The following is a 21,969-nucleotide window of genomic DNA, read 5'->3' as shown; positions in this document are numbered from 1 at the left end:
GTCAAATCTTCAAAGAGTTTTTGTGTCCATTGTATCAATTTGATACCGTGAGGCAACAGGAAAGATATTGATGGGCCCTTTGTAGAGCTGAGGAAACTGAGGCTTCAGTGGTTTTCCTAAGGGCACACAGGAGCCCAGCTCACCCTGTGGCTAGGAGAGACCTCACCTTGCAGAGAAGGAAACTGACACAGATGCTGGGGTCTGCCCCAGCTCACACAGCTAGAGAGAAGAGGGGAGCACGGGGAATGTCCTGAACCTCCTTCTGCTCCAAGCCTGGCTCAGAGGCAGGAACCCACCTTCTGGATGGTACAGGGGGCCCATCCTCCAGTAGCCCCTCCCACCCCTGGTCCTTCAGGACATCCGATCAGAGCATCACCTGCTCTGCCATCACGGCCTTGGCAGGTGCCCCATGATTGTGCAACCAGGCACGAGTCTGGGGCTGGCTCCATAAAATCAATACCGGCTGGCTTGAGCTGGTTGATTCTGCCCCCCTGGAGTTCAGCTGTGACAGCACGAATCACGCTAATGGCGGGAGGTGGCCGTTCTTCTTCTTTGTGGCCTGAGGACAGGTATTTCCAATTTCCTCTCCTGGCTCAGGTAAACACACCCGATCCCCCCACACTGCGCCCCCCGCCCCCACCTCTCTTTCTGTCTATCTATTTGTCTGTCTGTCTCTTTCTCTCTCTCTCACTGGGCCCATGGTGAGGCAGAGCAGCCAGGGACAAGTTGGGGTGAACCAGATAGAGCTGGACAGCGCTAGCCACCCCCCGCCAGCCTGTGATCCCAGGGAGGGCAGAACCCTTCTCCCCAGAAGGAGGTGAGGAGCCTGGTGACCTTGGGACGGACTTCAGCCTGGCACCCCTCCCCCACCTCCCCTCCCTGCTGCTCACACTCTGCCTCTGACTCTCTTCCAAGAACAATTTGGCAGGTTCCAATCCACAACCTGCAAAAAAACAGAGTGGTGGGGAGGGCCACAGCCTGGGGGCCCAGAAGGCAGGCTGACCTATTTTTATGTGGTGTTAAGAAACACAAACACCTCCATGCAAAGAGGCTTGAGAATCTTTGGAGTGGAATTCATGGGGAGCACGAGGAGTCGTCGGAGGTGAAATGTGCAGGACACCCGAGGTCACTGTCTGAGACTCAGCATTCCCTTCTGGGAAATGGCACAGCAGCTTTCCTGTCCAACCAAGTTCCATCTGCTATAGCCAACCAAATCACAAACCTAAGTCATGGGCCTGGAGGCTGTGTGGACGTGGTCCTGCCTGCACGGAGTGCCAGTCCAGAAGGAAGACACGCTTCAAGCAGCAGTCCATGCCTGGGTTTTGGATTCTGGATTCCTCTTCCCTGGCCCTGCAGTGCTAGACCAGAGAGGGAGAAGAGGCTCATCCATTGGTGAGGGGCAGGGGGTCCTCAGTTTGGGCCTGGACACTAAGGTCATCCTGGGTAGGTTCTGAGAGTCCATCTTGCCTAGAGGATCCCACCAGCTCGTCACTTTCCCTCAGCTCGAACACTGCCAGCAATGGGGAGCTCACTCCAGTATTGCATCATCACAGCTGCGGGAACTAAAGACTCCCTCACACGAGGCCACGTTCTGCCTCCTTCTCACGTCCCCTGATGGGCCTAAGTCCTTTCCTCCGCAGCGCAGAGGGAGCCCGGCTTGGTGCTGGACGGGCCTCGGCTAGATCTTGGCTTTGCCACCAGCGGTGCCAACTCAGGCAGGTCCCACCAAACCGGTTTCATGTGTAGAACGGGGGTACCACCATAGAGGGTCATGAGTTCTGAACGAGTTGGTACATGTGAAGGCCTCAGCCCAGTGTTAGCTGCTTTTCTTTATTACTATTTTGATCATCAGTTTGACTGCTCTTTACGTGTCATTTCCAGAGTGCTCACCTCCCACATGACCCTTGTCAGAGCACAGTCCAGCTCATTTGTGCCCTGAGGGAAGAGCCAGGCCCCACCAGCCCACAGGACCCTCTCCCTTCGTCTGGACGTCAGCTTTCCTGGAAAGAAGGAAGCCAGGCCATGTGGTTGGTGTGCGGTAGAGAACTTTGGCGATGCACAGCCTGGGCTCCTTTCCTAGCTCCGCCATCTCCCAGCTCTATGTCCCTAGACCAGTGACAGATTTATTATCTGTAAAATGTGAATACCCTCCCTGCCTCAGAGACAATGCTGGATTACCAGGAAGAAAAACGTGGGTACTTAGAGTCCAGCAAAGTAGAACCATTTTATACATATGCTAGAGGTGATAACTATCATTCTCTATTATTAACAATTATTATGAGAAAAATCAGAACTTCCCCCTCAGACTTCCTTACACTTATCTTTAGTTTAATGTCTTATTTTTAATAACGACTGTAGGGAGGTACCCACAATCTTTTGCACGCCTGGGGCCTCTAAGGCTCTCCATCTGGCCGTGCTCTGACTTGCCGCAAGGCCTGTAAATCCCTGGCCCATAAACGTGTTCCATGAGTAGTGGTCGTTAGCTTATTTACAACGTCTAAGTGTGACCTGACTTTTTAACCACCATGATCGCTGGGTTGACAGTGCTGAGTCTGACCTCAATGACAAGTCTCAGCCTTTTCAAAGACCAGGGGGACTGAGGGTAGAAAGAACAGGTGCAGAAGTAGGACAGGTACCACGGTGTCCCTGGGGCGGCCAGGGAGTGGCTGGACCCGCCAAGTCCCTCAGGACCCACGCCCTGCAATTCCGCAGCTCTAAACAACTCACAGAACCTAGACAGACTCTGTGAAGATTTCTCGAGACCCTAAGACGATCCAGGCATTCTTACGTTAGAATGAGACACAGTCTTTGCCCTCGAGCAACTGTCTCACAATAAAGACACACAAAACACGTAGAGGTGGGGGTTGCACACCAGCGACCTCCAAGGGAATTGGCCCACAGCTGCGTTTGGCCAAGTTACTTTTTACAAAACTGAATTGGAGGGGCTGGCCTGGTAGCCTAGTGGCTAGGGTCGTGCACTCCGCTTTGGAAACCTGGGATCCACAGTCTGGACCCAGACCTACATGCTGCTCATCAGCCACACTGTGGTGGTGTCCCACATACAAAACAGAGGAAGATTGGCACAGATGTTAGCTCAGGGCCAATCTTCCTCACCAAAAAAAACTCCAAAAAACTAAATTGGAATGTCTTTGGGCAGGCACTCTAGGTGACCCCAGCCGCTATGCCCCATCTACTGTGTCACTACAGCTGATTCACAAATGGCCATTATCCACCTGGTCCCTGCCATTTGGATGCAAGGTACAGAATACTAAATGTGAAGATAAAGGCAGGAACTAGTGTGACCAGAGCACAGAAAAGAAGGGACTCATTCTACCTGAAGTCCAGGAAGGCTTCACAGAGGACAGGGTATTTGGGTTTGGAGAAAGATAATAGGATAAGGGCTTGGTTCATAACCTAAGTGACCCCCATGCCCCTCTTGTCAAGTCCTTAGGTAGCAGCTCCAGAACTGACTAAAGGGAGAGGTTGAATCTTTCATTTCAGGCCGGCGAGCCCTCCGTCAAGCCACTGTGACTCGCTTCTCTCCAGGACATGCATAAGGTACCAGTCCTACTATGGAGCGGAGCCTGGGCCCACTGACCTGGGGAGGAGGTGGGTGGCGAGCAGGAGGAGGCAGGAGGAGGAAGGGGTGAGAAGGAACAGGTACAGGTCAGGGAGGGGAGGGGAGGGCAGGGAGGGGAGGGAAGAGAAGCAGCTGGAATAAACACACACCACCTGGCTGCCTCTTCACCCGGCGCTGCCTCCCTCTGACCAAGGACAGAGCCCCTTTGGCCCTTCAAGTGCCACAGGCCCTACAAACACTCGAGTTGTTTTACAGAAAGGAGAGCTGCCTCAGAGCCACTAGGAAACACATGGTATTTTATTCCCTTTTGTGGTTGAGAGGATGGATCACAACACAGAAGAGCAGTCCTGGTCACGGCGGCACGGCTTGATCAGTTTCCATGAGAACACAATGGACGGGAGGGGCAGGGCCTGGTTCGATCTTCCACTCTTTATGACCTTCGACCTCTTGCTGTTCCCTCTGCGGCAGGGACAGAGATGAGGAGCAAAGGCGCGGGAGCCGTTGTGGCTGCCTGACCAACGCGACATGGACAGAGCAGCAAGGACCCCTGCTCTCCCTGCCACCCCTCCCCGAGCGCTGGGCCCAACAGGACGGGTCCCCTCAGCCAGCGCCAGCCAGAGATCCAACTCAGGAACGGGAGTCTGAGTCCAGACGAGCTGGGCAGTAGATTGGAATCCCGGAAGTAGAGAAGGTTGGGGACCGGGGGTAGGGTTCCAGAGCCTGTGGGGTTATTGCTGAGAAGATATGCAAGTGGCACGTTCCCCAGGGGCAGAGTGGAAGCCCTGGGCATGGAACCTCTGGCCGCTCTGCGACGGGGTGGGGCGGATGGGGACTCCATGGTGGAAGTCCCCAGGAGGCAATGTAGCCGGCCCGAAGGCACAGCTGGGCTCCCCAGCTCCTCCCTGTGAACGTCCAATGGCTAAGAGACCCTCAGGACAGACATAGGTCGCGGTGGACCATGGAAGCGAGGTTCTTGTAGAAGGAGGGACGAGAGGCCATGGAGAATGACATGGAGGTGATGTCACCTTCCCAAGTCAACTGGAGACTCCCGCCTGTGCCCCTACCCTCCACTCAGCTAGGAGAAGGGACTGGTCCCTCAGGGAAAAAGCAGGCTCTTGGGAGCAGGAGGTGATGGGGCCACAGGGGAGCAGGGAGGAGCTGACGGCGACATGGCTCAGCTCCTGCCCAGGAGAGTGAGTTCAGGTTCACTAAAACACAACATCGTCCACAGACAAGCAGCCACGAAGACCACAGCCATCACACACACACAGACACGTTACAGGAGGGGGACGAGACCGCAGGCTGCAGGTGGGAGGCGGGCGTTAGTTGCATCATTAAGTTGAGGACGGGTGTTCGAGGGATGGGGAGGGGGTGGGGGACACACAGTCTTGGCTTCTCCTGGGGGAAGATCTGTTGCTGTAGTGGCCGGTCTGCATCTAAAGGTTCAGGCAGCTGCCTTCAGGTTCTGGAAGCTGAAGAGGGAGAGAATCCAAATTAAAGCAAAACTTTGGCTCCGTTCAGGAATCTTCACCTGTTCGTCTCCCCGCCTTGGGTACAGCCCCTCTGGCCACTGAAACTAAGTGCCACGTTCCCAGTGAAGCAAGGAGGACGAGCCTGAGATGCAGGGAAAGGAGACGAAGGCACAGGAGAGGGTGGACCTGGGGGAAGGGTCTCTCAGGAGGACCGGAAACCGGTAGACTTGGGAAGGAAGTTGTTACACCCAGGGTTTCTATTCCAGCGCACCCCCAAGAGTTGCTCACAGTCCTGAGACCTGAGACCGGGGTTTCTGAGGAAGTCCCAGTTTAACAAAAAAAAAAAAAAAAAAAAAAAGAGACAATAAAACTGCTAGCTCAAGGTGCCCCTCCTTGAGTCTTCATACACCACAGCCGAGATTCTGACCTGCCAGCTGCCACGACACTGACAGAACACCAAGCTACCCTACAGCTAGGACACCTGCCTCCCAGACTGGCTTCCACGGCCTCCTCAAGCTTAGGCATCGCTGACCTTCCCGAGCCCCATGGAGGAGAGGGAGGTAAAGGGGCCCCGGACTGCCCACCCATGGGCGCTGATGAGGACGTAAGAGCTTAGGAAAGGATTAAAATGCTACACAAGTACACCGGGCCCTTCCGATCACAGTAAAAGCTGGATATCAGGCATTTTACATCCAGAAATCGCTTTTAACTTAACAATTTCGGACAAAGTTATACACCTATTATGCCTTATTTGTATGGGAAAAAGAAAAAAGGCAGAAGTGAGCCCTGAGTATGTTCCAGGGTATGTCATAAAGGAAGGCAGGCAGGAGCAGAGGGGCAGAGGGGTGTGGTGAAAATGGCACCAAATTAAGTTTGAGTTCCAGTCTGTCACTTACTATCTGTGTGGCTATTCTCTCTGACCTCAGTTTCTTCATCTGGAAAGTGGGGCTAACCTCCACCTCTCCTACTTACTTCTTCTGGCAGGCTCGAGCGAGTTTGTGTATGTGGCAGCATTTTGAGAACTGTAAAGCACTTACCCGTTATTACATTCCTGCGTCCTCACAATGAACAGTGGAAACAGAAGCTAAAAACAGTGCCCCTAAATGTCGAGAACTGATAACACTGGCACGGGAGAGTGGGGGGGAGGGGTGCTCATAGACTATTCTCCCTACTTCCATATGGGGTTGGGAAGTTTCATAAAATGATAATTTAAAAAAGCGGCCCTATAGTACTTTCTGAATCATCACTAAAGCCAGCATCTTTATGCTACTTCGATATCACTAACTCTAATTCTCTCTCCAGTCACGCCCACGTGGAGCTGGGATGATGCCCTTTTAACTTGACCACTGGGTTGTGTGGAAGCACTATTTCCTGGCTGTTTACCGTGTGTCTGGGCGGGGCACCCTGGATGTTTCAGTCCGTCTGTCTCATCACTCCTTTCAGACACAAGACTCCCCAGAGCACAGCTCATATAAAAGCTGTGGCCATTGCAAAAGCTAGCCCAGGACTTCCTCGATGAAGGACAGTGATGCTGACAGAGGGAGATGCAGGCAGACAGCATCTTACCTTCCCACCTGAGGGCTGCACTTCAGTTCTCCGCTTTCTGGGGCTCCGTTGCTGGAAAGAAAACCAGAATGGATTGTAATGAATGAACCCCTCACCCCAACGGGCCAGCCCCTGCAGCAGCCATGCCTGTGCCTGACTTTGGGGGAGCTGGACTCATACAGCAAAGAGATGACTCGCGTAGGATTTTGAGTCAGACAGACCTGGGTGCAAACCCTTGTCCTGCCACTTGCTGGTTACAGGAACCTGGCACTTTCCTTACCTTTCTTGAGTCCCTTGGTTGTAAAATGTGGATGGTGATGCCTGCCTCATGAGGCTGAGTGCACTTTAAATGAGATGGGGTCTAGAAGCCCTTGGGCTCATGCCTGACGCTAAGTGGAGTGGTGGCAGGAGTAGGGGTCTGTTTGGCGGAGGTGAGGGGGCAACACAGTGGAGGCCCTGGAGACCCCTCTCCCAGCCCTATGGGAGCATGTCTGGTGGCTCTAGGGAGGCCGTGGCACCTGGTGACCACCCCTCCCTGAGCCATAAAGGACCGGAGCCCACTCCCTCCATCCCACTAGGCAGGTGGTCCTGACAGTTACCGTTTGCAGTGATGAGGTTTCCCACCTGGGCCTCCTCGTCCCCTGGAGCCCTGCAAGAGGCAGAGACATGGGCCTTCTGTCAGAGGTCTCCAGGGCAAACCCGAAGAGCATCGCCACTCTCCTTGCTGGGGCAGGGGGTCCTTGGCCAGTCTCCCCCAGGCCATCTGAGGGCTCCAGCACTCTCCACCATCGGGTGCATGGGGCAGAGGGAGAAGTCAGGACTGAAGGGGCAGAGTCGGGGGACTTACACGCACCCTTCCATGTCGACCCTAAGTCCTGGGAAGGGGTGGCCGAGGGCCAGGTAGGGGCTTGGGTTGCATCCTGCCATAGACTCTGGACTTCTGAGGTCCAGTGCTCCCCTTGGATGTCGCAGTGGACTAATGGGGTGTGTTCTTTACGTGGGAGTAGAAAGGTGAATGACAGGGAGCCCCAGCTTCCACTCAGCTCAGAGAGCCTCATGAACAAGTGACAAGCAGGCACGGTGCAGAGGAGGACCTCAAGAGAGACCCTCAGACCCTCTGCTTTCCTTCTCCCAGGCCCGACTGTCTCAAGGGCCTCCAGACAAGGATCTAGGATCTTGCCAACCTCCCCTCCCCCTTACACATCAGAAGAGAGAAGGAAGGGTGCTGGCCTCTCCTTTTCCCCCCAGTCTGCCTGGCAAGCCTCAAAACTTCTCCTCTAACCCCAACACACATGGCCTGTTTCCAAGACAAGAATCCAAAAGAACCCTCCTTTGGAGTCACACACCAGGCAGCCCCTCCCTGTCCCCTCCTGTCACCCCAGACGGCACAGCCATGGCATCCTTACCGGGGCTTATGATTGAAACTGCACTTGCACCTGCGACCTGAAAGGCAAAGAAACCATCTAAGGTCATGTTCCCAGCTTGGCCACCACAGGGCTGCCCTGTGAGTCTGTGTGGGCTGTGGGACTACGCAGATCACAGCCCCCACACATGGGCAGTGCCCCGCTGGCACAGCCATACACAGCAATCCCAGGTTGGAGTAGGGTCCTTCTGAGGCCCAGGTTCAACAGGCAACAGCTCGGGTGGCCACACCACTGCAGTCCGCCTGATCACACAGGTGCAGAGGGATCTGTGCAGACCAGGCTCTTGTGGGGAGAGAAATGGGGCACAGCCCTCAGAGCACCCAAGGACAGCCCCCATCTCCTGTGACTCCCCCACTCACGCTAGGCTGGATACAGCACCAGGAGAGCCACCCTGCCCCTCTTCTCATCTGTGCTGTTTTCATCGACACTTATTCTGTCCATCCTTCCCTGTTTTCCTGAGCACCTACTGTGTGCCCAGCAGTGCATCAGCGAGATAACAGGCAGCAAAGACAGGCTCCTGCCCTCTCCGGCAGGGAACACGGCCAGGCTCTCACACCCTTCTCCACCCACTTAGCAGCCGCAGACACGGCTCTTACAGAGTGAGCCAAGGACCAGACGGACTCACTTAGGATGAGGAGGATCCCCAGGGAGAAGAGGACCACGGCGAACACCAGTCCACCGATCCTCAGGGTCTGGTAGTCTGCAAAGGAACACAGGTGAGAGAAGGAAGAAGGGAAGGGCCAGGGAGAGCGCGTCTGTCCCTCCGCTGGATGGGGCGGCGCCTCCCCCCACACCCAGAGCTGCCGTCACCACTCACCATAATGGAAAGGGTCCTTTTCTTTCTCCTGCTCAGCTGCTGCAAAAACAAACAAGCGTGGTCGAGAGGAAGACAGCTACACCTCCTGGTTCCCAAATACCTTACCTTGCCTCACAGGCCTCTCCCCACAAACGGATTCCTGGGAAGCAGGACCCATTAAGCAGAGATGACTGGAGAAGCCCAGGAGGGTGGGCATCTTGGCTGGGGCCAGCCTGAGAGCCAAGGCAGGTACAGCTCAGAGCCCCAGTGAGATTCTGTGTTCACTGCACATCCACATTTATGGGGAAACCGAGACCAAGGAAGGACATGTGACTTGCACAAGGCCAGAGTCTAGGTGATGTGTGGCTTTGGCTCCCAAGGTCTAGGCCAAAAGTCTACAGGGGCTCGGTGGGCTTGAGGGCTTGAAAGTAGACCCTGCTGGGGCCTGTGGGAAGAGGCGGGCAGGCTGAATTAGGGTCTGTGAATAGCTGTCACTTTCCAGGACTTTCTCTGCTGACTAAACAGAGGGGCCCCTGATGAAACACGAAGAATCTGGGAGCCCCCAACCCTAGCGTACCAAGGGGTCAAGACCTTCCAACAGAAAGGGCCCTTGGTGAGCCATCTTGTCACAGCCAGGTGCTAGGGGGTTACTTACCACTGGCCAGGACCACAGGGGCCAGCAGGCTGCAGAGAAAGATCAGCACCACCTCCATGGCGTCTGGGGACAGAGGGAGGAGAAAGTGACTCTCTGGACAGGAGGCTCCCCACGCCAGCCCTCAGCCTGACCGGGGTGCAGTCGAATTCCCAGCTCTGCTCTGCGCTCTCTCCATACTAGGAGCATTCAAACAACCTAAGCAGAAGCAGCTGACATGTATCGTGCTCTGACCGCATGTTCTGCAGGCATTAATTCAATTACTACAATTGAACCAACACAATTAGTGGCACTGTGACTAACCCACTTTGCAGGTGAAGACCCCGAGCTTAAAGAGGTTAAATGAGCTGCAGAACCTTGATCCTAACCCTGCTCAGTACCTCCTCTGCCACCTGCCTCTCTGGTGCCGAAGCCATGAAACCCTGAGGGCTTTGGAGACAATCTTCCCAGGTTCCCTTCTGTGGCCACGTCTATTCATTCAGACGTCTGGGACTTCCTGGGCAGGTTCCCCACAGGCAACACCCACTATTGGAAGTTCTCCTTTTGTATCAGGTTGAAGGGTGCAGGTAAACCAATGCCCCTCTAGTCTAGCCAGCAGGCTGGGGTGGGAGACCCACCACGTCCTGGACTCTGTATGGTAAACACTGAAACACTGACAGCTCTCCCTTAGGTTACCCCTCATACTCTCTCCTCTAAAGTGGCCAAGCCACATCTCCCCATAGGTTTTAATTCATAATCCTCCAGAAAGGTGGTCTGAATAAACAAAAGGAGCCTGGAGACTGGCTCTTGAGGGTCAGGGCTCCAGCCTCTCCTTCCCCAGAAGGTGCCTGAGCCTTCTGCTCGTGAGCTCATCAAGTCCCCAGTCTCTGGGGTCCGAGGCCTCAGGATGGGCCATCTGAATGGAAGCAGAAGGCAGGGCCACTTGGTCCCTCCCAGGGATAGGTTTCAATGGAGTTACTCACACATCTCATTCCTGGGCTTAAATGAGCATGGTAAAGAGCCAGAGACGAAAAGGGGAAAGAAACCAAACTAGGAAAGCTCAAGCTGTTTGCTCTTTTCCTAGTCGGGTGAGACCGGCAGTGGCCTGCCCCCCTGCGCCTGTGTCTGGTGGCCGGGAGCATGCCAGCACTGAGGGACAGCACCCCACTGCCTTCACCAGCCCGAGCGAGCAGCCCCCAGCGGCCCTTCGCCTCTCGGCCACCAGAGGTCAGAACGACTGCATCCAGAGTCCTCCTAAGGCACAGACCTTGGACTCCGGGAAGGAGATTCAAGCGTTAATCAAGAGGCAGAAATTTTCTTTTACTGCTTTCTCATTTAATACTGTTATTTCTTTTAAATTTTACATTATATTTTATATGTATAAAAATATATGTAACACACACGTATAATGAAGCATAGTAATAAGACACTCATAAACAAGTAACTTAAGAACTAGAATTTTACAAATACTGCGGCATCTACCTGTTTTCCTCCAACCCATCCCCCTGCCTCACTCTCAGAAGTAAAGAGTATCCTGAATATTTATTTTTTTATCATTCCCTTGCTCTTCTTCAAAAGAATTTTTAAATTAAGATATAATTCACATCCCATGAAATTCATCATTTTAACGTCTACGATTCAATGGTTTTGAGTATATTCACAAAATTGTGCAGCCATCATCACTAATTCCAGAACATTTTCATCATGCCCAAAAGAAACCCTGTACCCATTAGCAGTCGCTCCCCATTCTCCCCTCACCAGCCCCTGACGTCAACCACTAATCTACTTTTTCTCTACGGATTTGCCTGTTCTGGACATTTCATATAAAAGAATCATAAAATATGTGGCCTTTTGCATCAGATTTCTGTCACTTAGCATAATGTTTTCAAGGTTCATCCATGTTGTATCAGTACTTTATTTCTTTTTACAGCTGACTAATATTTGACTGTATGGATCTATGCCTTGCTTTTTAAAAATATACTTATTACATACATATACCTGAATACTACATTGTTTAGTGGGCTTTTTTGAGCTTTACAATTATGATATGTTGTTTACAGTCTTCTGGGACTGGGTTCTTTTGTTCAACGTTGTTTCTCAGATTCATCCACATTACATGTAACCGTAGTTCATTCATTTTCAGTGTTACGTAATATTCCACTGTGCAGGTAAATGATCATGCACTGGTACATTCTCCTGTCGGTGGACATCTGTTTTTTCCCCAATTTTATCCTATTATTAAATAATGCAGTTGTGAACATTTTTGTGTGTGTTCCCCAGGACTCACATGCAAGAGACCCAAGGGCACTCCTTTCCCTCTCTTCTGACCACCACTCCCATTAGGAATACATTTTACCCTGCAACCCAGTACAAACATATATTCATGTAAACTAGAAACAATAATATCACAATACAATACTGATCATTTCTATGAATGATGCCGTCTGATATTTTCTATTCAATTTGGTTTCTTTAAAAAAAAAACAAAAGGGGCTAGGCCCATGAAGGAGTCACAATGCAGTTTGAAAAATTATGTTCTACAGATAAACCTGGGAGTGAAGTCTTTGGGTTGTATGGTCTGCAAACTGTCAACTTTACAACATAATTTCATATCGTTTTCCAAAGCGATCATCCCCATTTTAACATCCCACCAGCTGCACATGACTGTTCCCATTACCCTACATCCTTATCAGTACTTGATATTACCAGACAGCTTAATTTCTGCCAATCCAGAGATGTAAAATATGGTCTTAATTAGACTACACAGGAATGGAGTTGGGCTATTTGACATTCCTGTTTTATCATCAATGCTGTATTTTTCACGTCTTTCACTCATTTTCCAAATGGGTTGACAATACTGTTAATCATTTCTCATTCTGGGTACTAAGCCTTTGTCATTAAGTATTGCAACTATCTCTTCCCAGTTAGCGGCTTGTCTTTTCACCTCTTAAAACTGTCTTTTGATGAACAGAATTTCTTAACTGTAATGGAATTGAATGCAATGATTTTCATCTTGTTTAAGATATTCTTTGTCAGTTTGAGACAGAAAGAGTTTTCTTCTAAAAATATTAAAGATATATCTTTTACATTTAAATCTTTATTCCACCCAGAATTGATTTATGTAAGGTGTGAAGTAGGGATCTAATTTCTACTTTGTTCCGTACTGATAACCTGTTGTCCTGGAACCATTTGCTGACACCTGCTGCGCCCATGATGTACAAATGCCACTTTTGTCATATTTCTGGTTTCTTTAGGTGTGGGCCTGTTTCTGGGCCTTCTCTTTGGATCTATTGGTCAATTCATCTGTACCCGCATCAAAATCACAGTGTCTCAGTTCCTGCAGTTTATAGTAATCTTCCCACGTGGTCTGAGAAGACTCCCTCTTCTTTTTCTCTTCTTTCTTTTCTTCCTCTTGCACCTCTTCCCTCAGGAATATCTTCACTATTCCTGGTCTTTTGCACTTAGATATAAATTTTAGACCCAGTCTGTCAACTTCATCTAAAACCGCGGGGATTTTCACTGGAATTGCAATGGATCTGTCTACGGAACAACTTGGGGAGAACTGACATTTTGGTGATCTTGAGTCTCCTGTCTATAAATAAATCTTTTTGCTTTTTAGGTCCTTTTCAATGTCTTTTAATAAAGTTTTATAAATGCTTTCATACAGGTCTTGTACATCTCCTACCAGATTTACTGCTAGATACCTTATAAGTTTTATTGCTATTTTAAATGCTCTTGTGCCTGGTTTCTAATTTTTGCTGGTATAGAGAATGACAATTGATTTGTATTTATTGGTCTTAAATCCAATCATCTTGCTAAACTCTCTTATTATTTCTAATAATTTACCAATACATTCTTTTGGGTTTTCTCTCTAGATATATCACCTGTAAATGATACAGCACTGTTTCTTCTTTTCCAAATCTTACACTCTTTATTTTCTATTTTTTGTCTTACTGTACTGTTAGGATTTACCGTAAAATGTAGAATAGAAGTAGGGATAATGGACCCACAAACACACATACTCAAGCACATACAGTCTTATTACTGATTTTTTGTGTGTGTATTTATTTCTAATTATTTCCCAGGTTTACTGTGATATATTGATATACAATATTGTATAAGTTTAAGGTGTACCATGTGACAATCTGTTACATGTATATATTGTGAAATATTACAACAAGGTTAGCTGACACCTCCACCACCTGACAGAATCACCTTTTGTGTGTGTGTGGTGAGAATACATAACCAAACTGTGGTATATATACAATGGAATAGTATTCAGCAATTAAAAAAAGGAAATGACTGATTTTAAATAGATTTCTTCTGTTTTAGAAGTTCCCCTCTAAACCTGGTTTTCCAAGATGTTTCCGTTTTATATTAATTATGAATGCATTTTCTATATTTATAGCTGTTTTTTTTTAAAGATTGGCACCTGCATTAACATCTGTTGCCAATCTTTTTTTTTCTTCTCCCCAACGCCCCCCAGTACACAGTTGTGAGTGCCTCTGGCTGTGCTGTATGAGACGCCACCTCAACATGACCTGATGACCGGTGCCACATCTGCACCCAGGATCCGACCCGGCAAAACCCTGGGCTGCCCAACTGGAGCACGCAAACTTAACCACTTGGCCATGGGGCCAGCCCCTATATCTATAGTTTTTAACCTTTAATCTACCAATGAAGTAAATTATATGTACGAATCATCTAATGTTAAATCATCCTTGAATTTCTGGGATAAAATCAATGTATTGTCTTTTCAATGAACTGATGGATTTGGTTTGCTGATATTTGTTTAGGATTTTTGCATTTATATGCCTGAGTGAGACTGGGCTACAATTTTTATTTAATTGTATTGACTGGCCTGGTTTTGGTATCGTGGTGGTACTAGACTTATGGAACAAGTATTTCCTCTCTTGCTATCCCCTGGAAGAGTTTGCAGAAGATTGGAATAATCTGTTGTTTGAATGTTTGGTAGAACTTAACTGTAAAATCATCTGACCTAGTATTTTGTTTGTGGGAGAATTTTAAATTGCCTATTCAACTAATTAATGGCTATGACACTCTTCAGATTTCTATTTCTTCTTGAATATATTTAGTGAGTTACAATTTTTATAGAAAATTTCCCTTTTATGCTTTCAAATTTATTGCCATAAAGTTCTTTATAGTATGTCCTAATTATCATTAGAAATCATTAATTTCTGTTGGATCTGTAGTTATGTTCTTTTGTACATTCTTAATACTGTTTATTTTTGACAACCTTTTTTCTTGACAAGTCTTACTAGAGGTTTAACTATTTTATTAGTCTTTTCAAAGAACCAATTCTTGGTTTTGTTGATCCTCTTTATTGTGTGTTTTAAATTATTCTTCATTCTGTCCTAATACATTCTTTGGGTTTATTCTATTGCTCTTTCTTTATATTTATCTTCTTACCTTGGATACCTAGTTCATTAACATTTAGCCTTTCTTGTTTTCTAGTATAAGCATTTAAGACTATAATCCTCTAGGTGCCACTTTCACTCCAAGATATAAACTTTGAAATGTGGTTTTTTGATAATTGTTTAGTTCTCAGTACTTTTAACTCGCATTATAATTTCTTATTTGACCTGTGCATTATTAAGAAGTGTGTTTTTTAAATATCCAAATGTATAGTGATTTTTAATTTACTTTTGTTATTGACATCTAAAGAGTGCTGTGGTCAGAGAATGTGGTCTATAGGATACAGAGGCCTTGAAATTTATTGAGACGCTTTATGATCTGTATATAGTTAGTTATTTAAAAAATTACATTCCATCTATTAGAAGATTGTAAATTCCTTCATTGTTGGGAAGAAAATTCTATATGCCTATTAAATTAAAATTATTAACTGTGTTGTTTAAATTTCTACACATTTCCTCATTTTTTGACTGATTATATTGTCCTGTGAGTTGGATCTTTTAGGATTATACACTAATCCCCTCTGTCTTAAATTCTATTTTACGTTCTACCTTTCTGTGTCCTTAGGTGTTGCGTATGTGTCTTATCATGTTATAAACAGCAAAGAGCTAGATTCAAAAAAAATTCAACCCGATAATCTCTATTGACTGTCAAGTTTACTCTGTTTAACTTTATTGTGACTATTGACATATTTGGTCTGATTTCTACCATCTGTTCTTCCCCTACTTTTCTTGTGTGTATTTCTCTTTGCACCTTTTTTTTAATTGGTTATTTTTTTCTTATTCACTTTCTCCCTCTACTGGCTGAGAGATTATACAAGTTATATCTAGTCTTTTAGTGGTCACCTTTGGAATTTTACCATGTGTGTTTGCTATAGACTCAAGGTTTCTGTTCCCCAAAATTCATATGTTGAGACCTAATCCTCAAGGTGATGGCATGTGGAGGTGGGGCCTTTGGGAGGTGAGTAGGTCATGAGGGAAGAGCCCTCAGGAAAGCGATTAGTGCTCTTATAAAAGAGACCACAGAGAGCTCTCCCCTCCTCTTCATCACGTGAGGGCTCAGTGAGAAGTCAGCAATGTCATCAGAAGTCTGATGAAGGAAGCAGGCCTTCATCAGACACTGAATCTGTCAACTTCCCAGCCTCCAGGACTCTGAGAAAGCAACGTGTGTGTTTATATGCCATCCAGTCTATGGTATTCTGTCAGAGCAGGCCAAACGGACTAAGACAGTATTGGATTTAACAAAGACTAAAATAAAATGTAAAGTTAAAAGGCATGATAGTTATTAGGTATAATACCCTTCTTGAAGAATACACACCACGTCCTTTCTGATATATACGCTATTACTGTACAAAATTTCCGTTGTTTTTAATCCTATGAAATAGATATAAGTATCTGTAGCTCATGGAAACCATGTTTGTTTAGATTTACCCATGTGTGTAGTAGCCAGCCTGCCAGATGGCCCCCAATACCTCCTGTTATTCATACGGTTGTATAGTCCCTTCCATACTGCACTAGCGTTAGTCTGTGCGACCAATAAAATATGGCAGAACTGATAAGTCGTTTCCAATATTAGATTATAAAAGGCACCGCGACTTTCTTTTCTTGCTCCCTCCCTCTCTCTTGCTCTCTCACTCGCTCTCGCTCTCTCTCTCTCTCTCTCTGTCTCTCTCTCTCTCGGACTGCTTGCTCTGGAGAAAGTTACCTGCCACGTCTTAAGGATACTCAGGACCCCTGTGGAGAGGCCCATGTGACAAAGAACTGAGGGCCTCAGTTCGAAAGCCCACCAGGAAATGAGGCCTGCCACGACCCACGTGCATGAGCCCAGAAGCAGGCCCTCCAGCCTTCACATGACTGTCACCCTGGCTGGCAGCTCGACTGCACGCTCATTAAAGACTCTGAGCAGAAGCACCCAGCTGGGCTGCTCCCGATTCCTGACCCTCCAAAATTAGGTGAGATAATAAATGTTTATTGTTTTGAGCTGCTGCGTTTGGGGGTAATTTGTTACGTAGCAATAGAGAACTAATAGAACATATTAACTCATTTGCTCATGATTCTTTTTGAGTCAGTCATCCTTCAAACCATTTTCTATATTCCTGAACAACACCTTTGACAATTTTCCGTAAGGAAGATCTATTGGTTATACACTCAGTTTTTGTTTATCTGAAAATGTTTTCATTTCACCCTTGTGGTGGACAGACCCTAAGGGGATCCCCAATAATTCCAGCCTTCTAGTATTCAAGCCTTTGTATAATCCCCTCCCCTTTAATGGGGGCAGGAGCTGGAACTTGCTTCTAACAAACAGAATATGGCAAAGATGATGGGATGTCACTCGCATGATGGTGTTACGTTATATAAGACTCAATCTCAGCAGACTGGAGCTAGGGAATTTTCTCCCTTGCTGACTTGAGGACCTGGGGCCAGCCCGGTGGCATAGCAGTTGAGTTCCCCTCATTCCGCTTCAGCGGTCTGGGGTTCGCCACAGGTTCAGATCCCAGGCGCGGACCTACACATAGCTCATCAAGCCATGCTGTGGCAGGCGTCCCACATATGAAGTAGAGGAGGATGGGCACGGATGTTAGCTCAGGGCTAATTTTCCTCAAAAAAAAAAAAAAAAGAAAACGAGGACCTCAGTCCTTCCACCACAAGGAGATAAATTCTGTCAATAGTCTGAGGGAGTGTTGGAGTGGATCTCTCCCCAGTTGATCCTCTGCTTAGGCTACACTCTAGCCAACATGTAGACTATAGCCTGGTGACACTCTGAAGCAAAGGGCCCAGGCAAGCTGTGCTGGACTCCTGACCTACAAAACCAGGAGATAATACATGTGTTTTGCTTTAAACTGCAAAGTTTGTGGTAATTTGTCATGCACCCTGAAAGGTAGCTTGGCCACGTACACAATTCTAGCTGGTAATTATTTTGGCTCTGCACCTTGAAGACGTTATTTTACTGCTTTCTGATTTCCATTACTGCTGTTGAGAAATCTACTGCTTACTATCATTTCTTTATAATGTTCATCTTTTCTCTCTCTGCCTCCTTTTAATTTCTTTCTCTTTTGGTGTTCTGAATTTCACTAGACCAGAGTCTAAATGTGGATTTATTTCTATGTATTCTGTTGTGTTTCCTTTACCTGTGGATTCATCCTTTTCATCAGTTTTGAAGACCTTTCCACCTTTATTCCTCCACATGTTGTCTCTCCTCCACTCTATTTTCTTCTCCGAGACTAGGAGTATGTTAGATATTCTCACAATTTTCCATATTGGTGAACTGCTCTTTCACGTTTTCTATGTCCTTGGTTTTCTGTGCTGCCTTCTGAGTAATTGTTTCAGATTTATTTTCCATGTACTAATCCTCCTTGTAATTGTGTTTAATCCATCCATTTAGTTTTCTATTTAAATGATTATATAATTTATTTCTAAATATTCTACTTGGTTCTTTTTCAAAGTGCCTGGTCGTTTTTCTTAGTCTTTGTTGCCTGCGCATTTTTGTTATCCCATCTTTTATTTCTTTCAACATTTCCTACATAGTTATTTTATACTCTGCATCTGATAATTCCAAAATCTTAAATCCTTGGAGGTCTAAATCTATTTGTTGTTTCTGTGCCTCCCAGTCATAGTGACTTGGTGTTTCCTGTGTTTGCTAATCTTTGATTGTGAGCTCATATTGCTAGATTTAGTCTGTGGGAAATTAACACTCCTAAAATGGGATGCTTTCCCCCAGAGAGGATTCGTTTTGCTTTTTCATGCAGACGGAAGGTGGCAGATACCAACCTTAGATCTCAAGGGCTTAACGTAAGAGTCTCCAGTTTGGCTTCCTAAACTTATTGGGACCGAGGCTCATCAGTCTGTGGAATGCAGTGATGTCCACTAGCATTCGTTCTGGGAGCAACTCTGGCTGACGTGCTGGTTACACTTCACAAAATCCAATGCTGGTTTTATCTCATGGGTTGTTAGTTTTTAGGTAGTTTTTGGTTTTGGGGAGAGGAGTGGTGACTTCCCTTCCTTCTTATGAGCCAAGCTCTATTATAACAAATCTTGTTTATCTGGGATCACTTCTTTTGTAGTGGGAAGGCTCTTCAATGTGTCAGCCAACTATACTGTCCTAAACACAGTTTTCAAAGTATGAAATAAAATAAGTTTTAAGCACTTGCTATTTGTAAAATCTTTATGGGTTTCTTTGTTTTAGGGGGCGGTGGCAGGTTTGCTGCTATGTCTGAGACAAGTCCTGTCTACAAATTATATCTTGAAGTTACATCTGCTCCTTGCTCAGCCAGTGGGGAGACTGGACTCACGGTCTGGAAGGAGGATGGAACTGGACATTAAAACCCTTCAAATGCTGGAGGCTTTGGTGTGAATATTGGATCTGAGGAGACAGAGGGCAGGACAAATGCGCCAGGCTTCCCACAGCAGCCCCTTGACAGTTGGGGTTATTAGGGAGAGAGGTTCTTAGGAAAGCAGGTCCCTGCTGGCAATAGGAAAGACACACATCCAGGGGTCCAAGCCACTAGTCACTGCTGTGCCTTCCCCTCAACTCCCCACAATCACCTCCACAGATGCTCAGGTTCAAGTCAATCCCACAGTGAATTCCCAGAAATGGCCATACTATTCCGGGCTCTACAAGGGATCAAGAGGCGAACAAGATACAACCTCAGCTTCAAAGGAGAGGCAAGGTTTGGAAGCTAAGGGCTCTGAGATATCAGCAAACGTGAAGAGGGCTTCAAAGACGCTGAGACCACAGGCCAAGAGAGTCCACCAGGGCACGGAAAGGGGAGCAGGGAAGACAACGTGGAACCTGGGACGTTTCCATGGAGGAGCTGACATTTCAGCTGAACCTTGAAAGTAGAATGGGATGTTGACGGACAGGGATAAAAAGAGACAAAAGGAACGGCATTCTGGCCAAGGACAGCAGGAGCAAAGGCAGTGAGAAGGGAAAATGGGAAGCAGGGAGGACAAATATTCAGTGCAAGTTCAAGTTCAGTTCAAGCTGACTCTCAAGGCACTTCATTCCAGACTGGCTGCCTGAAGTGGCTTCCTCAGAAGGATTCTGATGAGGTCCAGCAGGAGAGGGCCTTCATCCATGAGTAACGTCTGTGTAGCCCGGGAGGGGGCTGGGACAGCAATCAGCCAAATGTTTGCCATTTCTAGAGTAAGACAGTGAATAATCTAGTTGAGGAGAGCACGAGGGGGTGGGTGGTGAGAACGCTGATAAGACAGCTGGAGTCAGATTGTGGAGGATCTTGAATGCCAAGCTAAAGAGTAAAGACCTGTCCTTGTATTCTAAAGAAAACACTTCTGATCAAGTTACAGGGCACTGAAAGAAGTATTGGTACCAATCTGGAAAGTGACCAGCTCCCTACTCCTTCAAGCTGCTGCTGGGGCCTGGGCCACCACAGCCACCCCTCAGCACAGGCCTCAGCAGGGTGCCTCTTGACCCCAACACCCATTTAAAAAATCTCGTGGCATTTCAAAAATCTGCTAGCATTGCCCCGGAGTCAAGTGGCCAAGTACACACTCAAGTCTCCAGAGAGACACAGATGCCTTTCTCTCACTGCTGCCCCAAGAAACTCAACCTCAGCCTCCCTTCCCTCCCACACAACCACCCCTCTGCATCCTCTGCATCCTCCACCCTCCCACTTACCACACATTCCTTCCTCCCAGGAAGGAAGCTAGGCTCCCTGGGGCTGCCGGGTGGGTGAGGGGGGGGACAGGTTAAGAGGAGGTAGAAGCGATAAATCTCTTTTCCAGCCTACAGAGTCTAAGGAATAGGGAAGAGAGCAGGGAGGGGTCTTTGGGAGAGGGAAAAGCAAGGCTCAGTCAGATGGAGCTGGGAGAGCGGGTTCAGGGACATCACATTAGCCTCCGTGTGCATGTGAGGCCCTGGACCCCTTCCTGTGGAATGCCTGTGGACCTGGACCCCTGCCTGGGACAGGGCTCTGGAGAAGTCATCCCTGTTAGATGGGGGACTCCTGAGCCTCCTCACTCTGCTGCCCCCCAACTCTGAACCTCTAGATCACTCGACCACCTCCCCAGCTGGAAAATGGGACCAGCCACATTTTGCTTCCCCTAGAGCATCTTAGGAGAAAGAATTCGGTTTCCACTCGTTTTTCTTCTCCTTTCCATGTTCTCGTTTATCTCTACATCAGTAAACAGCTGACATTTTGGGTGGCAGTAGCACTTCCATGTTAATTTTGCTCCCCGATCTTCCTGCGTTTTGCACAGTTGCTTTCTGCGTGTGCCAGAGAAAGCAATCAGAAGAGTTTCTCCGGCGATTATCTTTCCATACTGAGTCACATAATTTCACATAATTGCTGGGTAAAAAGCTGCTCGCAAAAAGAAGCCACTAGCTGATGATATAGCAACACGCTGTATTATTTTTGATTCCACGCCGCAGCAAGATAGATCAGAATACCCAGCTCCATTGTGAAAATAACTCAGAAACAACCTCCCTTTAAAATGCAGAGGCTCCAAATGACAGTGGAAGTTCATTATCTCACCCCCACCCCTCCCTCCCGCAGCCCCCAAAACCTCGCTTCCCCTTCCCTCACATCCCACCTGCTTGCCTTCCTTCCAGCTCAGCCCACGGGCAACGCGCCTGGGTCCCAGCAGGATCTCCAAAGAAAGATGAACCCTCCACCCCGACAGGACGTGCAGGAAGACATCCTTTAATGGGGTCACGGAATGCCTGGGCCCCGCTGTTTGGGCTGACTGGTGACCCTAGACTGTGTCTGTATGCCAGGGGACATGAGTTAGCCTGTGATGTATCCAAATCTTTGCAACAAAGAGGCCTTTTAAAAGAAGATTCCGCTGTGTATAAATAGGATATAACCAAGATGCGAGGTTTACCAGATGGAGCTGGAATCACAGAGTGCCAGAGCGAGTTAGAATGGTTGAGATGAAAATTCTTACTTTTTATTTGAGGAGACTGAGGCCCCCACAGAGAAGGACTGGAGTCAATTCATCTGGTTAGTCAGGGGCAGAGCCGGGCTCGGAACCCACACCTCCCACTCCGGTCTCCTGAGCTGATGTGCTGGGATCAGGAGGTGGGCAGGCCAGGGGCAGAGAGGAGCACGCTGAGGGCCTGGGGAAGGCTGA

The 21,969-nt window shown here is 47.8% G+C and overlaps 1 protein-coding gene across 2 annotated transcripts in view; it reads right to left on the bottom strand.

Annotated features, from left to right (window-relative positions):
* Window positions 1-3,856: 3,856 nt before the first annotated feature.
* FXYD6 (FXYD domain containing ion transport regulator 6) overlaps window positions 3,857-21,969 on the bottom strand; it is a 33,816-nt gene continuing 15,703 nt past the window's right edge. Inside the window, exons 2-8 of one of the 2 annotated variants that reach the window (XM_014855574.3) lie at window positions 9,473-9,535; window positions 8,839-8,877; window positions 8,647-8,721; window positions 8,004-8,040; window positions 7,197-7,246; window positions 6,619-6,669; window positions 3,857-5,052 (exon numbers count right to left, since the gene is read on the bottom strand). In XM_014855574.3, coding sequence (XP_014711060.1) covers window positions 6,641-6,669; window positions 7,197-7,246; window positions 8,004-8,040; window positions 8,647-8,721; window positions 8,839-8,877; window positions 9,473-9,530 — 288 coding nt within the window. In that variant the 5' untranslated portion in view covers window positions 9,531-9,535 and the 3' untranslated portion in view covers window positions 3,857-5,052; window positions 6,619-6,640. The remainder of the gene's footprint in view (window positions 5,053-6,618; window positions 6,670-7,196; window positions 7,247-8,003; window positions 8,041-8,646; window positions 8,722-8,838; window positions 8,878-9,472; window positions 9,536-21,969) is intronic. The other variant, XM_044752490.2, reaches the window with a different exon arrangement.

This window comes from Equus asinus, chromosome 20, assembly GCF_041296235.1.
Source record: "Equus asinus isolate D_3611 breed Donkey chromosome 20, EquAss-T2T_v2, whole genome shotgun sequence".
Lineage (NCBI taxonomy): Eukaryota > Metazoa > Chordata > Mammalia > Perissodactyla > Equidae > Equus > Equus asinus.
This window is presented reverse-complemented; position numbering and strand designations above follow the sequence as displayed.